Here is a 15,493-nt window from a genome sequence, read left to right as displayed (position 1 = left end):
ATCTACCAGAACACCCAGGTCCTTCTCTATCATTGACTCCCTCAGTTGTTCTCCACCTAGAATGTATGATGCATGAATATTTTTAGCATCCAAGTCCATAAGTTTACATTTATAAATATTTGCCAAATAGTTGTTCAATTAAATAGTTCATTGAGGTTGGCTTATAAGTTGGAGACATTCGGCAAGGACATCATTACACTACATAGCTTGGTGTCATCTGCAAACACTGAAATGGTACTTTTAATCTTAAGCTCTGTATCTTAATGAATATGTTAAAAAGTAGGGGTCCCAATGATGAACCATGATGTACTCCAATAATAACCTTAGACCATTCAGAGTATGAAACATTAATCATTACTCTCTGAGTATGGTCTTTTAGTCAGTTTTCTATCCATTTAAAAAACGGAATTTTCTAACCCTGTAGGCTTTAACTTGCACACTAGCTGTGTGCAGGGGCGGACTGACCATTTGGAAACTCGGGCACTGCCCGAGGGCCCGGGGTCAGTAGGGGGCCCCATGAGATGCCCCTGGTACCTTTTTCATAGGCTTTTTTGAGTTTGGGCAAGGACACAGGGGCCCCATGATCCTTTATTGCCCGGGGGCCCCATGAGTTGTCAGTCCGCCCCTGGCTGTGTGTGGGGAATTGTGTCATATGCTTTTGCAAAATCCAAGTATACTATATCCACAACCCCTCCTTTGTCTATGTTTTTGCTTAGTCCTCATAAAAAGAAAATTGATTTGTCTGAAAACTTTCTGTCTTTCATGAACTCATTGCTTAAGATATTGTTTTCTAGCAAAAACTCTTATATGTGGTCTTTTATTAAACTCTTAAGTATCTTCCCAACTATAAACGTTTAACTGGTCTGTTGTTACTTGTTAAAGATTTTAATCCTTTTTTAAATATAGGCCAATCCAGTAGTGCCACACTAGTCCTTAACCACTTGAAGACTGACATGTTAAACTCTCCCCCCATTCAGGCTATTTTTCAACACTGTGATTTTATTTACTTATTACAGGTACTTATATAGCGCCATCAATTTATGCAGCACTGTATATATGTATATATACAGTTGTGTTCAAAATAATAGCAGTGTGTTGAAAAAAGTGAATAAATCTCAAAATCCTTCTAATAGCATTTATTTCCATACACACAAAATGCATTGGGAACACTACACATTCTATTCCAAATCAAAACATAAAGAAAAATATATCAAATTTGTGTTGTTCCTCTAAAAAAATTGAAGAAAAGTGAATATTAGACTGTTCAAAAAAATAGCAGTGTTTGTATTCTTCTTTACAAAGTCAAACATTCACTTTATAAACTGAAAAATGTTTGAAGATTTTGCTTTCCTTTGAATCACTTAATTAATATTTAGTTGTATAAGCACTGTTTCTGAGAACATCTATGTTGCATGGAGTCAACCAACTTCTGGCACCTGTGAACAGGTATTCCAGCCCAGGATAATTGGACTACATTCCACAGTTCTTCTCTATTTCTTGGTTTTGCCTCAGAAACTGCATTTTTGATGTCACCCCACAAGTTTTCTATTGGATTAAGATCCGGGGATTGGGCTGGCCACTCCATAACGTCAATCTTGTTGGTCTGGAACTAAGATGTTGCACGTTTACTGGTGTGTTTGAGGGTTGTTGTCTTGTTGGAACACCCATTTCAAGGGCATTTCCACTTCAGCATAAGGCAGCATGACCTCCAAGTATTCTGATGTATTCAAACTGATCCACGATCCCTGGTATGCGATAAATAGGCCCAACACCGTAGTATGAGAAACATCCCCATATCATGATGCTTGCTCAACCATGCTTCACTATCTTCACAGTGTACTGTGGCTTGAATTCAGTGTTTGGGGGTCGTCTGACAAACTGCCTCCAGCCACTAGACCCAAAAAGAACAATCTTACTTTCATCAGTCCACAAAATATTGCCCCATTTCTCTTTAGGCCAGTCAATGTTCTCTTTGGCAAATTGTAACCTCTTCAGCACATGTCTTTTTTTCAACAGCGGGACTTTGCGGGGGCTTCTTGCAGATAGCTTGGCTTCACATAGGCGTCTTCTGAGTAGCTTAAAATTGTGTAAAACTGCGCAAAAGCTTCTAATCCAGGAAGCCTATACTGTGTTTTGACCCTCTTTGAAAAGGCGAAACACACACTGCGTGGCTTCTTGGACTGTGCACTGGTGGCATAGCAGCAGGAGGACAAGGGATTAATGCTATCCCACGGCCACCTGAAACCTCTGTTCATAGCATGCATCCCTAGAATGTATATCTAAGCTGCTCACATACTTTCCTGCTGCTCAAAAATATTGTTTTAGCAACTGTGTCTCAAATGCTACACTCTAATTTTTATTTCAGGATAAAATCTGCCTTGCTTTTCTCTACCTGATACCTTTTTGGTATCTGTGTTTATTGCAGGATAAAAACTGCCTATATGGGTGATATGAAACTGTTGTGCCATAGCCAAATTTGTACAAAGCATATGTGCTTTAGGTGTAATTTTATTAAGAAGCCATTCCATAGCTTATATAGTTCTGTTGCAGCTGCTACTTGGTCAAAGCAGGCTTTGTATTACTTGATGAAAACATTGTTGTTTCCTTTTTTAAAACTGAAATGATGCAGAGTAGAGTGCTTTCTGTAAGCTCAGCTAACTGTAAGAGATAAAAATAAATGTCACGACCAAATGTATGCTGTTACAGTATGCTGTAATTGAGATGATCTGTGGAAATTGTGATGTTCTGTAACACTGTAAACAACTTTAGGACTTCCTTTTTGGCATTGGTACATGTCCTCTATGACAGTGCCTTTTATTTGATAACTTACTTTTCAACCACACAAATAACTGAATTAAATATTAGCCCCCCTCCCCTTGAGAAGCTGAGTTTTGGGAGAGACCCAGTATAGTTTGCAAAAGTGATGAAAAAGATCTTGAAGAAAATAACATTAAGGCATATATATTAACACCCATATGTATAACTTAACTAAGTTTACAGATTGAGAAACCAAATAAATAGGGTTCATAAGGAAATATAATGCTATTCTTTCAATATCTTGAAATATCCACAGTTGTTACCTGTTACCTGTGTATGGTTATAGAAGCAATTTAGACCTGGCATATAGCAATGAACATGAAGTCTATGACTATCAGTAATAAATAGGTACCACATCCCAAAAACTGTACTAAAGAAAAAAGGAAGAGAAGGGTGGGACTCTCTAGGTACCAAACAACAACACCATTAAGATAAAAAAGAACAACATTTATTGAGGGACCCTGCCTATTGATCTTTCTGGGTGTATGAAGCACTGGGTCTATCCATTGTGACCATTTATAGGATCCTTAAAGTTAATATCCATCACACTCTGATTCTGATAGTAATCAATGTAGTCCTTTATGATGTAGCTATCATATTTTGAACATAGGGTCCTCTATTAGTGGGCACGATATTACTATATCTCCATTTGTTTAGGCTTGTTGCCTCTACCCTTTGTGCCAACTGGCTGGGTTTATCCTCCTTGCACTTTACCTGATTCCATTGGCGGTCTGTCATAGAGGACATGCATCTTTCTATGTGTGCCTTTTTATATACTTGTTTTTTACATGTGGTGTTTACCCATATGTGTTTTTGTCCTAGACCATTTTTCTTCCTCCTGATGAAAGCTCGTTAAGAGCTTAAACATGTTGAGGTGTCAAGGTCTCAACAGATGGAATGCAATCGAAGCAGCTATGTAGTTATAATCTAGTTCAAATTGATCCATTATATGTGTTATGTATAAATTGTAATCTTGTCTAATAAATGTTGTACTATTTTTATCTTAATGGTGTTGTTGTTTGGTACCTAGAGAGTCCCACCCTTCTCTTCTTTTTTTCTTTAGTAACATTATTTACTTTAGATAGTCATAGTCCAGTGGAAGAAATAAGAGAAGTTGCTATAATGTATAGTATTTTCATTTACATTTATTTTTCATTGCTAACTAAGGTTTGTTTAATGTTCCTGTAGTGTGTCTGGGTTGTGAGTTTCCTCTCCACATTCATCCTTGGTCTTCCATATGGAGTTGCTGTCGGTGTGGGCTTTTCTGTCTTGGTTGTCATATTCAATACACAATTGTGAGTAATTTTTAACATTTTCTTTGCTTTTCCTTCAGATACATAGTTTACATATATGGGGCAGAATGAATATTAGGTTGCAGTGGTGATGTTGACAACATATTCTGAAATTCGTTTCCCATCCTTTGCAAAAATATTAACTTTCATATTAGAGGCAGGTGGCATAGTTCATGGCACAAGACAGGTCATTGTTATTTTGTTGTTGTTCAAAGAATATGAAATAGCCATGGGTCTTTCATAGGCCGCTAGGCAACCATAACCTTCAACATATGTAAGTATTGATCCCTTGCCAAGTGACTGCACCAATTTAGCCTTCACAATAACCATTCTAGAATAGACTACATCCCGAATCAATGCAACATCCAACCTCAAATAATCAGGTCACAATATTAACAGTTCCTTGGTCAGACAACAACCTCACCATCATCCTATGCCACTCCCTCCCCATCACACCCTATCTTTGCTTCTCAGCAATGCCATTCTATCTCATCCTGATATAGTTAAATAGTTAGTTTGGTTCCAAAAAAGACACATGTCCATCTAGATCAACCAATATAGCATATTATTTTAAAAGCCTGATGACAGATTCCTTTTGAACACAAACTTATTTTAAGTTTTCTTCTTAGAACATATATGTCTGAACTTATATGTCTGTCCTACCAGGCCCTCTTATGCAGATAGATTGAAAATGGAGCCGCTAATGTGAGAAGCACAGAACAGGCCTGGAAATTGAGCTCAAAGCTATATCAGCTGAATGCTTCTTTAATCGCATATCTTTTAATCTTGTCTTGCAATGCAACGTTTGGAAGCCCTTTCATAGCACCTGCATGAAAAATAAAGAGGCTGTTTAGTTTCCTCCACCCTTTATTGATCTCCAATTAGTTTGGAACAGCCCTGTTTACTGTATGTCTAGATAATAAAAGTCTGTTTCCTTTTGGATTGGTTAATAGGTTGGAAAGCTAGTGGTTTAAAAACCTTGAGTATGATTTCTAAATTGCATTATGAGATTGTTTTAGAAGCTGGAGGTTGACTTTTACTAAAGGATTATCCTGAAATTTAAAAAGTAGACAGGACAGCTGCCTGTACATTAAGGCTGCTTTCACACTGCATCACTTCTAAAATCTGCTATGTGTTTTAACCAATAAAATCTGCTATGTGTTTTAACCACTTCAAGTCCGGACACTTTCACCCCCTTCCAGTCTAGGCCACTTTTCAGCTTTCAGTGCTATCACACTTTGAATGACTATTGCATGGCTATGCAACACTGTGCCCATATAGATAAAACTTTATTTTGGTGGTAGTTATTCACCAATGGAATTTCAAAAATTTTGAAAAAAAAGCGTTTTTCAAATAAATAATCTTTAACAAATCTTGGCCAAAATGTTTTTATCTATCTTTTTAGTAAAAAAATAAAATAACCAAAATTAGTTTATGACTAAAAGTTATAATAATTTTTTTTTTTTAATTTCACATTTTTATATTATTTATGTTTTTTTGTTTTTTTTTTTAAAACATACGGTCACCCTAGCAGTACAGTGTCACAATAGTGACACCGTACTACTTGTGGGGGGTGAAGAAGATTTTTTTTTCTATTTTTACACTGATTGCTTTTACACCCATAAAGGCTCTAAAAGCAATCATTTCTCCTTCTCTCTGGTTGCATTCCTGCAGCCATTGAGAAATACTGTGGGAGCTGTGATTGGTCACAGCTTGTCACATGGTACAAGGCTGTTGCTAATAACCTTGTACCATGTGACCTCTGTGATCATTCACAGATTCACAGATTTTAGTAATAAGCAATGATGCCAGGAAGTGACTTGTTTACTACTATTCATGTGATCACTGATTGGCTAATCAGTGATCACATGAATCGGGACCTCACACAGAGGTCTCGTACAGCGATCTGTGTTCGCGGTGCCTCGTGCTCCCAGGGAGCACGCCCAGGCAATGGATGTGGGGGGATGTTTAGAAACATCCACCCGCATCGGCAGTGCTCCCATCCGGCCGTTTATCTACATGGGCCAGATGGGAAGTGGTTAAAAATGCATAGAATGTTTAAATGCATTGCATTACAAATTTAGCGCAACACGTTTGTGGTGAATAGCTGGTTGTTAAGGAGCCTAAACACAAATGCATCCTTAACAGCCAGCTATTCAATAGTTGTTAAAGATTCCAGTGGGTGCCTGCTCTGCTATTCACTGGTTTTTAAGTTGTTATTCTGAGATAGAAAAACTGCAAGTGCATTCCTTATTGCTCCTAATTCTCTTAAATTGGAAGCCTTTCTGCTCAGTTCTGATTCCACTTTCTTGGAGTTGCTATCTGGTCTAAGCAAGCCTCCAGTTCCCAAGAACTTGCATCTCTTATTGATGCCTGGTTACCTGCAAGCCATACTTGCCCATGAAACCAAGTACTGGGTGGTGAAACAACTGCCAAAACTTGTCTGACGGATTGTGGGACTGGGATCTGGGTGTCCAGAGTTTCCTGTAAACCATCCCAGTTTGCCAGAAATAAATTCTGCAGTAATCTTTAATAGCGTTGAGCTTATTGTACTACAGGTATTGAAAAGGTCATAAAACCAAGCAGCCTCATGATGGCTCCAAAGGTTGCTAATGTTTTGATGACTATCTGGGGGTTTTGAATTTTTTCAGTGTGCAGAAAAATCAAAGTTACACTTACGGTAATGCCTTTTCCAGTAGTCTTTCAGGACAGCACCTTGAGAGACCTCGGTTCCTCCCCTCCTGAGGAAACACCTCCACCCTAAACAAAAAACCTATCACTCCCCTCCGACCTGAGTTCCTGGAAACGTACCTCCGGTCACCTGGGGAGACAAAATATGAGACAACAGGACATACTATAAGACATGTCATATACAATTCTGCACAAAGGGTGGGTAACCAGTGCTGTCCTGCATGACTACTGGAAAAGGCGTTACCGTAAGTGTAACCTTGATTTTCCCCCTTCGTCTTTCAGGACAGCACCTTGAGAGGATAAGTGAGTACTTACCCCTCGGGTGGGCTGTCTGCTTGCAGTACCTTACGTCCGAAGGCCTGCTCCTGCACCGAGACCAGGTCAAGTCTGTAATGCCTCACAAACGTCTCATAACTAGACCAGGTTGCTGTTCTGGGGAGGCTCCTGCCAGTTCAGCTTGAGTTGCCGCCACGGCCCATGTGGAATGAGCCCTGATTCCTTCTGGGACTTCTAGACCCTCGGTTCGGTATGCCTGTTCAATTGCTAGCTTTAACCATCTAGCTACTGTGCGCCTGGAGGCTTTTTTCCCTTTTCTCGCCCCCCGCAAAAGAAATAACAAAATGACTCTGTGCTTCAAAATTCTTTAGTCCTATCTAGGTAAAGGAGCACACACCTTTTTACATCTAACAAATGAAATTTCTCTTGACTTTCCCTTACCAGGTTAGGGAAAAATGAGGGCAAAACTATATCCTGTTCCCTCTGAAATTCTTGGGCCACCTCCGAAACAAAGGATGGGTCCGTCCTGTACACCACCCTATCCGGAAAAATTTGCAAGTAAGGCACCCTGACCGACAGGGCTTCCAGTTCACACACCCTCCTTGCTGTGGTGACCGCCACCAAAAAAACAGTTTTAAGCGTGAGAGCCCTTAGGGAGCAGGATCCTAGGGGTTCAAATGGTGGTTCCGTCAATACCTTGAGTACCTTTGTCAAATCCCAAATTGGGAATGGTCTATTCCCGGGAGGTCTCTGTCTTGTCAGAGCTCTAAAGAACCTGATTACCAATCCCTCCTTAGCTAAAGAGGTTTCCAGAAACACACTAAGGGCCGAAATTTGGCTCTTGAGGGTGCTGATAGCAAGCCCTTTATCGACTCCCGCCTGCAGGAATCCCAGCACCGACACCAGGCTATGGGTATCCACTGAGGCCCTGCAGCACCATTCTTTAAAGCGACTCCAAACCTTCCTGTAAATGGCTTGGGTTTCTGTTTTCCTGCTAGCCAGGAGCGTAGCCACCAGCCTGGCTGAGAGCCCCTTTGCTAACAGGAGTTGCTGCTCAGAAACCAAGCCGTCAGTTTCAGCCTCTCCACCCTGGGACATAGGACCGGGCCTTGCAACTGTAAGTCCTTCCGCGGAGGTAATACCCAGGGTGGCAGCGTGGCTAGGGCCCTCAATGTTGCGAACCAAGCCCACCGGGGCCAATATGGAGCTATCAGGATGAGAGAAGTTCTCTCCCACTTGAACTTCCTCAACACCACTGATAGTAAGGAGACTGGGGGGAAAATCACACCTCTGTCCCAACGCATCCACTGCCCGCGCCCCGTCCCACCGGTTTAAGGAAAAAATCTTGGGACCTTGTTGTTTTGACCTGACGCGAAGAGGTCAATGTTTGGGGATCCCCACTTCTTTACAATGGCCTGGTAAACCTCTCCATTTAGGACCCACTCCGACTCTCTCAGGCTATGTGTTCAGTTAGCGGAAAAAGGAGGAGAGGATGCCAAGGGTTATGTTACCATAGAGCAGGAGAAGAGGATGTTAAGGGCAATGTAATCAGTGAACGGGAGCAGGAAGAAAGGATGTTGGGGAAGGTGTGACCTGTGGGCGGGAGTAGGAGGAGAGAACACAAAGGGTGATCAGTGATCAGGAGCATGAAGAGAGGACACCGGTGGCTCTGTGATCAGTGAACAAGAAAAGGAGGAGACAACTCTAGGGTCAGTGTGATCAGTGAGCAGCAGCAGGAGGAAAGGGTCCTTGTATAACCAGTGAGTCAAAGGAGAGGTGCCATGTGATCAGTGAGTGGGATCAGGAGGAAGGGACAATCAGGGCTGTGTGACCAGTGAGCAGGAGCAGGAAGAAAGGACCTTAACGGTAGTATGATCAGTGAGCAGGAGTAGAGGATGCCAGGGCCATGTGATCAGAGAGATGGAGCAGGAGGAAAGTATGCTGGATGTCATGTAATCATTGAGTGGAAGCAGAAGAAGACATCAAGAGCCATGTGATCAATGGGCAAGAGCAAGAAGAGGATGTCAGGGGCTTTGTGATCAGTGAGCAGGAGATCCCAAACAATTAGGGAAACAACTAGTGCTCATAATGAAATAAAATTAAGAAAGATGATAAACAATAAATTATATAAAAAATAATTCCTAGTTTTTCCGGGATTATCCTCATTGCTGCACAAAATGTAAGCAAATTGTTTCCTTGGAAACCTAGGACCCAAACCTAAGGAAGCAACTGGCAACACTGAGAAGCATCATCAACCTGATAGATAGTACCCATCACGTGCTGGCAGGGACCAGCATAGAGGAGGGTGGTGATATGGAGGTGCAGGCACCAGAGGAGGGAGACAGTTAAAAGATGGGGTAGAGGGAAATCATTAAAGGACAGTCCTGAGAACACATCCCAATAAATACACCTGTTTGCATGATCTTGGGGATATCAGATCAGGAGTGGAATTGCTAGAGCAGAATGACTTCCCTAGCTGCCAGGTGAACAACTCGTCCTGTGAGGGGCAAGATTACAGAAAAAGAAAGATGGATATTGGTGGTAGTGGGAATAAATTATTAGAAGAACAGATAGGGCAATTTGCCACAAAGACCATGATTGAAGGACAGTATGTTGTTTACTTGGCATTCGGGTTCAGCGCTTCACAGACTGCATGGACAAATTTGGGGCTGTTATGGTACATACTGGTACCAATGACAAAGTTGAAGAAAGATGGAGCATCCTAAAAAATATTTCAATGACTTACAGTAGGTGCTGCTTTAAACAAAAGAACCTCCAAGGCAGTATTCTCAGATATTCTGCCTGAACCTCAAGCTACACCAGAGAGGGAGCAGGAGCTTAAAGCAGAGTTCCAGCTGAGAAAAAAAAAAAAAGCTACAAAAACTGTAGCTGCTGACTTTTAAAATACAGCCACTTACCTGTCCCTCGGTCCAGTGGTGTCCTCACCACCGATGGTTTCACCAGCTGTCTTCTCTCCCTGGCGATGGTATCTTTAGTGTGGGCACCCAGCTGTGCCAGCTTCACAGCCAGGTGCCCACTGCACATGCGCGAGAAGTTCTGTGATTTGTGAATGGCTCTGTAGTCTTCTGGGACCTATCACATGTCCCAGAAGACTACGGGGAGGGAGGGGGGAGGACAACTTTCGCTTCCGATCACCTAGGCGATCGTAGTGGAAGTGGGAGCGGGTACCTGTCAAATTCGGGTACCCGCTCCCCAAAGGTGCCAATCCTTAATGGGAAGCAGGGACAATGCGTTACAGTGGAATTTCCCCTTTTGGGTGGAACTCCGCTTTAACAATGGCTAAACAACTGCTGCAGGAATACCTGATCAACTGCTGCAGAAAGGAGGGATCATGTAGAACTGGGCTCACTTTTCAGTCAGCTACTGGCTCTATAGCAGAGACGGACTGCACCTAAATGGGGAGGGAGAAGATGGCCAAAATGTTAGAGGAACTTTTAACCTCTTCAATACTGGGCACATTTTCCCCCTTCCTGCCCAGGTCACTTTTCAGCTTTCAGTGCAGTTGCACTTGAATAATTGAATACAATTGTACGGTCATATAACACTGTACCCATATGAAACTTATATAATTTTTTTGAGACAGATAGAGCTTTTTGCTGGTATTTAATCACCACTTGGTCTTTTATTTTTTGCTAAACAAAAATTTTGGAAAAAGATGTTTCTGTTATAAAACTTTGCAAATAAGTAATTTTTCTTCTTCACTGATGTACTCTGATGAGGATGTACTGATGGGCACTGATAAACTGCACTAATGGACACTGATGAGGAGGCACTGATGAGGTTGCACTGATGAGTACTGATAGGTGGCACTGATGGGCAATTATATGCTGCACTGATGGGCACTGATATGCTGCATTGATGGGCACTGGTTGGCATGTTCACAAATGCTAGAAAAGTTTGAGTAATAAAATGGAAGAACTGGAACTACTGATACATGAGAAGGATTTTGTCTTCATGGGAGTATCAGAAATCTGGTTTGACAGCTCATATAACTGACTTGCAACTTTCCAGGGATACTTCCTGTATCCAAGTGACAGGGTATGTCAAGAGTAATTTGCTAGTAAACACAAGGGATGACACTGCTAACAGGGATGATGTGGAATCTTTGTTGCTGGAGCTTCTAAGGGGCAAAAACAAACAGGGAATAAATAGTGGGTGTATGCTACAGGCCCCCTAACCAGAAGGATGAAGAGGAGACTGATCTTCTCTCACAATTAGAACTGGTGGTGAGGCAGGGTAAGGTTATTATCATAGGGGACTTCAATTATGCAGATATTGACTGGACAGCTGGAACTGCTCACCTATCTAAGGCTTCTCAGTTCTTGAATGTCATGCAGGACAGTGTTATGCGTCAGTTGGTAGATGCCTCAACCAGAAGTAAGGCTCTGATTGACCTACTAATTACAAACAACACAGAGTTGATTGCAGATGTGGAAGTAAGGGATAACTTGGGATAACTTGGGAAACAGCAATTACATGGTATTTACATTCACCATAAATCACATTTCAAGAGAGCCAACTTTACTAAACTGCAGCCAATACAATGCAACATTAAATGGTAAAATATTCTAGAAACAAACAACACTAAGGAAAAAAGAACATATTCATCAATGACATTTGCCAGTGCATTCTAATGGGCAACAAATCTAAAATAACTAAAGGGAAACCTGGGTGGCCAAACTCTAGCATAAAATGGCATATTGAACAGAAAAAAATGTCCTTTATAAATTTTAAGTCTGAAGGGTCACCATCAGCATTCCAACACTACAAAGAATACATAAAGAAATGTAAGAGCGTGATCAGGGCAGCAAAAATAGACCCCGAGAGACACCGATAGCCGAGTAGAGTAGAGAAAAAATCCCCAAATTGTTTTAAATATATTCATAATAAAAAGACAAATTCAGAGCATATAGGCCCCATAAAGATTAATCAGCTGGTTACAATTGACAGGAAGAAGGCAACTGTATTAAATACATTCTTCTCCTCAGTTTTTACTACGGAAAAGAACAGCTGAGCACTGTCCATGATACTTTTTTTTATTTGCACGAACACCCATATTTTCAAGACAAGCTTTTGGGGTGTATCCTCTTCTTCAAAGTCCAAGCAGTCCAAGCAGTACTTATACTTTCAACAAGCTTGTCCTGAAAATTTGGATGTTAGTGCAAATAAAAAAAGTATTATGGACAGTACTCAGTTGTTCTTTCCCATAGAAAAAAGTGAGGAGAAGAATGTATCTAATACAGTTGCTGTATTTAATAATAGACAGTACTTTTTGCAATTGCATTAATGACAACAATCACCTCAAGCAGGATGAAAGAAATAAAGGAAAAGGAGAGGTATAATAAACAAGACTGTATTATTAGTAACACAACATGGAATGCACCCTTTTTATACAACTTCATAGAAGATGAGGTCACGTGAAAGAAGAGGCAAAGGGGAGATCTCTCTATGTGGCTTAAGGTTAGTTTTTGGATCCAAGGAGTGATTGCATCCCAAAAGGCTGTAATTTTGGGGCAGGTTCACCAAAGGTGAAGAAATGTACCACATTGATCGCAGCCTCTCCAACAGCGAGCATTGGCAGAGGGGAATATCTTAGCCAAACAGGATGGTGTTTTATACCATCGAGTGAGAAATATATAAGAAGACTCCTGGATACGGGAACTGATGGAGGAAGTATGCATCATTTTAATAATCCTATGTATCTGAGGAGGGGTAATGTCAGGGATCGCCGCGGCGCTGGTCCCGGCGCAGGCGCAGTGCGCCGCCTTGTGCAGGGATGCGGGCACTAGGTCCGGGCCGGCCGCGGCGTCCGAACCCGCGCATGCGCTCTAGAAGCCACGGGCGAGCCTGGCACCAATGACAGCGCAGGGAGCGATATTTAAACTGCCCTGAGCTGTCATTGAGTGCCGTCTGATCTTTTCTGAATCCCTGAACCTGTGTACCTGTATCCTGATTATTGCTGACCCAGATTGTCCTTGACCACGCTGTATTCTCCTGCTCTGACCCTTGGCTTGCCTGACCTCTCTCTTGGATGCCCCCTATTGGATCTGACTTTCTGGCGTGTGACCCGACTAATCTCTGCCCGCTGCTTTGTACCGCACCATCCCCACGGCTACCGACCCGGCTTGTCTGACCTCACACCTGCTCAGCCATCCATCCATCCCATCGGGGTCACCCGACCTCCTCATATCAGGCTCCCCTGTGGGAGCCCCTGGCGGACACCCCTACCACTGGTGGGTGTACTCAGTAGTTACGACCTGGTCTCGGAGCGCTCCAAGTCCATCCCCACCATCAGGGGCCCTGGTGAACAAATGCTCTGGGGCTTAGATTCCATGCTCTGGGAGCACCTGACCAGTGGAGTGCTAGTGGTACCGCCAGGCAGTCCGTTACAGGTAAATTCCAAGCCCAGTTCCTTCTCCCATTCCCTTATGTAATATGTAACCAGCGTAAAATGCATACTCAACACTACTTTATACATTTGGGATAATAAATGTCTAGAGTTTGGGAGTCTAGTGCACATAGATTCATATGGCGTAAGGGGTTGTCTAGGTCGCAGCTTGGGGTCCAACCCAGATAAGAAGTAAGTCTTTGGCACAGGAAAAATCTCCATCCACTCCCCAGGAACAACAGAATCCAAGATCCTCTCCCGGAGGGAACCAAGGGTAACCCTCCCAGTGGAGCTAATGGGGATGCCCCAGGAGCATATAATCCGAACCCATTCATTCTATCTCAAACTGCCAATGTGGTTCGAGTCAGGTATGACGTCCTGTCAGAAAGTCCTCTGGAAGCGGTCGTGATCCAAGGGGCACCTGCTAGATTCCTCCCCGCCATTGATTTCTTTAATGAAACCCGCAGTTTAGTCATGACATCATGCGGCCAGTTTAGAATGCTATGTCTGGGAACCCTACTCCACTGTCCATCTGATGTCTTTGTAAGATGTCGTATGTCAATCTAGGGTGCTTATCATGCCAGATAAAAGTCAGAAATGCTCTACAGAGCCCTTTAAAGAAGGCCTGGGGCAAGATAATAGGTATAGTATATAAAAAGTATATAATCTTCAGTAGGATTGACATTTTTAAGACACTTACATTACCAAACCAGGTGAAGGGGTGGATCCACCATTGCTGTAAGTCATTTAATATGCCAGTCAGCAATGTGCCGTAGTTAAGGTCAAATAAAAGTTTAGGGTCTGGAGAAATATAAGTCCCCAATTATGATAAAGAGTCCCTCCGCCACACGAAGGGGAAAGACTGTTGCAGCGATTTAGGGAGTGGAACATGAAAGGGAAGCAGAGAAGATTTATTATAATTTATTTTAAAGTTGGATAAGATGCCAAACTGTTGAAGTTAATTGACATAAGCCGGCAGCTTATGTTCTGTGGACCCAATACGGATCCCTGCAATGTCCGGATGATCTCAGACTCTCCATAAAAAGGGCTGTAGGACCAGGGCAAAATAACAAAGGGGACAATGGGGCAACCTTGCCTTGTCTTCATGAATATCAAATCAAGCAGAAAGCGTACCATTCACCTTCACATGGGCTTTAGGTTCTTGATATAAGGCTAAAATCCAGCCCATCATCCGTTCACCATAGGCCCAGTTCACACGATCAAAAACCTTCTCGGCGTCCATTGAAAGTACATCGCAAGGAGTGTGAGCAGGACCATGTTAGGCCCAGTGTAATATATGTAAAGCCCGGATTGTATTGTTGTCTGATCTGAGTGAACTAGTTCCACAACAGCTGAACCGCCAGAATCTTGGCCAACAGCTTAGTGTTAGAATTCAGTAAAGAAATGGGCCTATAGTTAGCACAATATTGAGGGTCCTTGCCTGGCTTTGGCAATATGGTGATATGGGCCAGGAGAGCCTCTGGAGGCAATGGATTGTTAGTGGTGATAGAGTTAAAATAACTACAGAATGGGTTGGCAAGGATAGAGAAGAATTTCTTATAATCTTGAATAGTGAAGCCATCCAGTCCCGGACTTTTGTTCAAGGGAAGGGCAGCATCAGCCTTTCCCAATTCTTCAGTGGTTATCGGGCATTCTAGTTCCTCAATAATATGAGAGGGGAAAACAGGGAAAGTGGAGTCTTGTATGTATGAGTGCACGGTTGTAGTCTGAGTTACATCATCCACAGTAGGGAGGTTGTAAAGAGAGGCATAAAACTGTTGAAATAGTCCAGTGATAGCATGAGTGTCCTCCACCTATCCATTCTGTGTTGTCAAGCCATGACGTAAAGCCTGCTGTTTTTTTAATTGTCTAGCAAGGAGGTGTCCACATTTGTTGCCATGTTCATAGAAGTGATGGGCATAGAATCTAAGTTTGTCCCTAGCTCTACGGTCCAAGCACTGAGAGAGTGTGGTGCGCAAGGTTTCTTGCGCCTGAGTGTCCGAAGGGT

At 42.4% G+C, this 15,493-nt stretch overlaps 1 protein-coding gene across 1 annotated transcript in view; it reads left to right on the top strand.

The window, feature by feature from the left end:
• Nucleotides 1-15,493, top strand: part of SLC26A9 (solute carrier family 26 member 9) — a 216,762-nt gene that overhangs the window by 78,611 nt on the left and 122,658 nt on the right. Inside the window, exon 12 of the mRNA XM_089677378.1 lies at nt 4,006-4,112. Within this exon, the coding sequence (XP_089533504.1) occupies nt 4,006-4,112 (107 nt within the window). The remainder of the gene's footprint in view (nt 1-4,005; nt 4,113-15,493) is intronic.

Source organism: Staurois parvus, unplaced genomic scaffold, assembly GCF_062004578.1.
Source record: "Staurois parvus isolate SC_StPar_1 unplaced genomic scaffold, SC_StPar_1.0 ptg000185l, whole genome shotgun sequence".
Taxonomy (NCBI): Eukaryota; Metazoa; Chordata; class Amphibia; order Anura; family Ranidae; genus Staurois; species Staurois parvus.
Note: the sequence above shows the minus strand (reverse complement) of the source record. Positions and strands in the feature narration are given on the sequence as shown.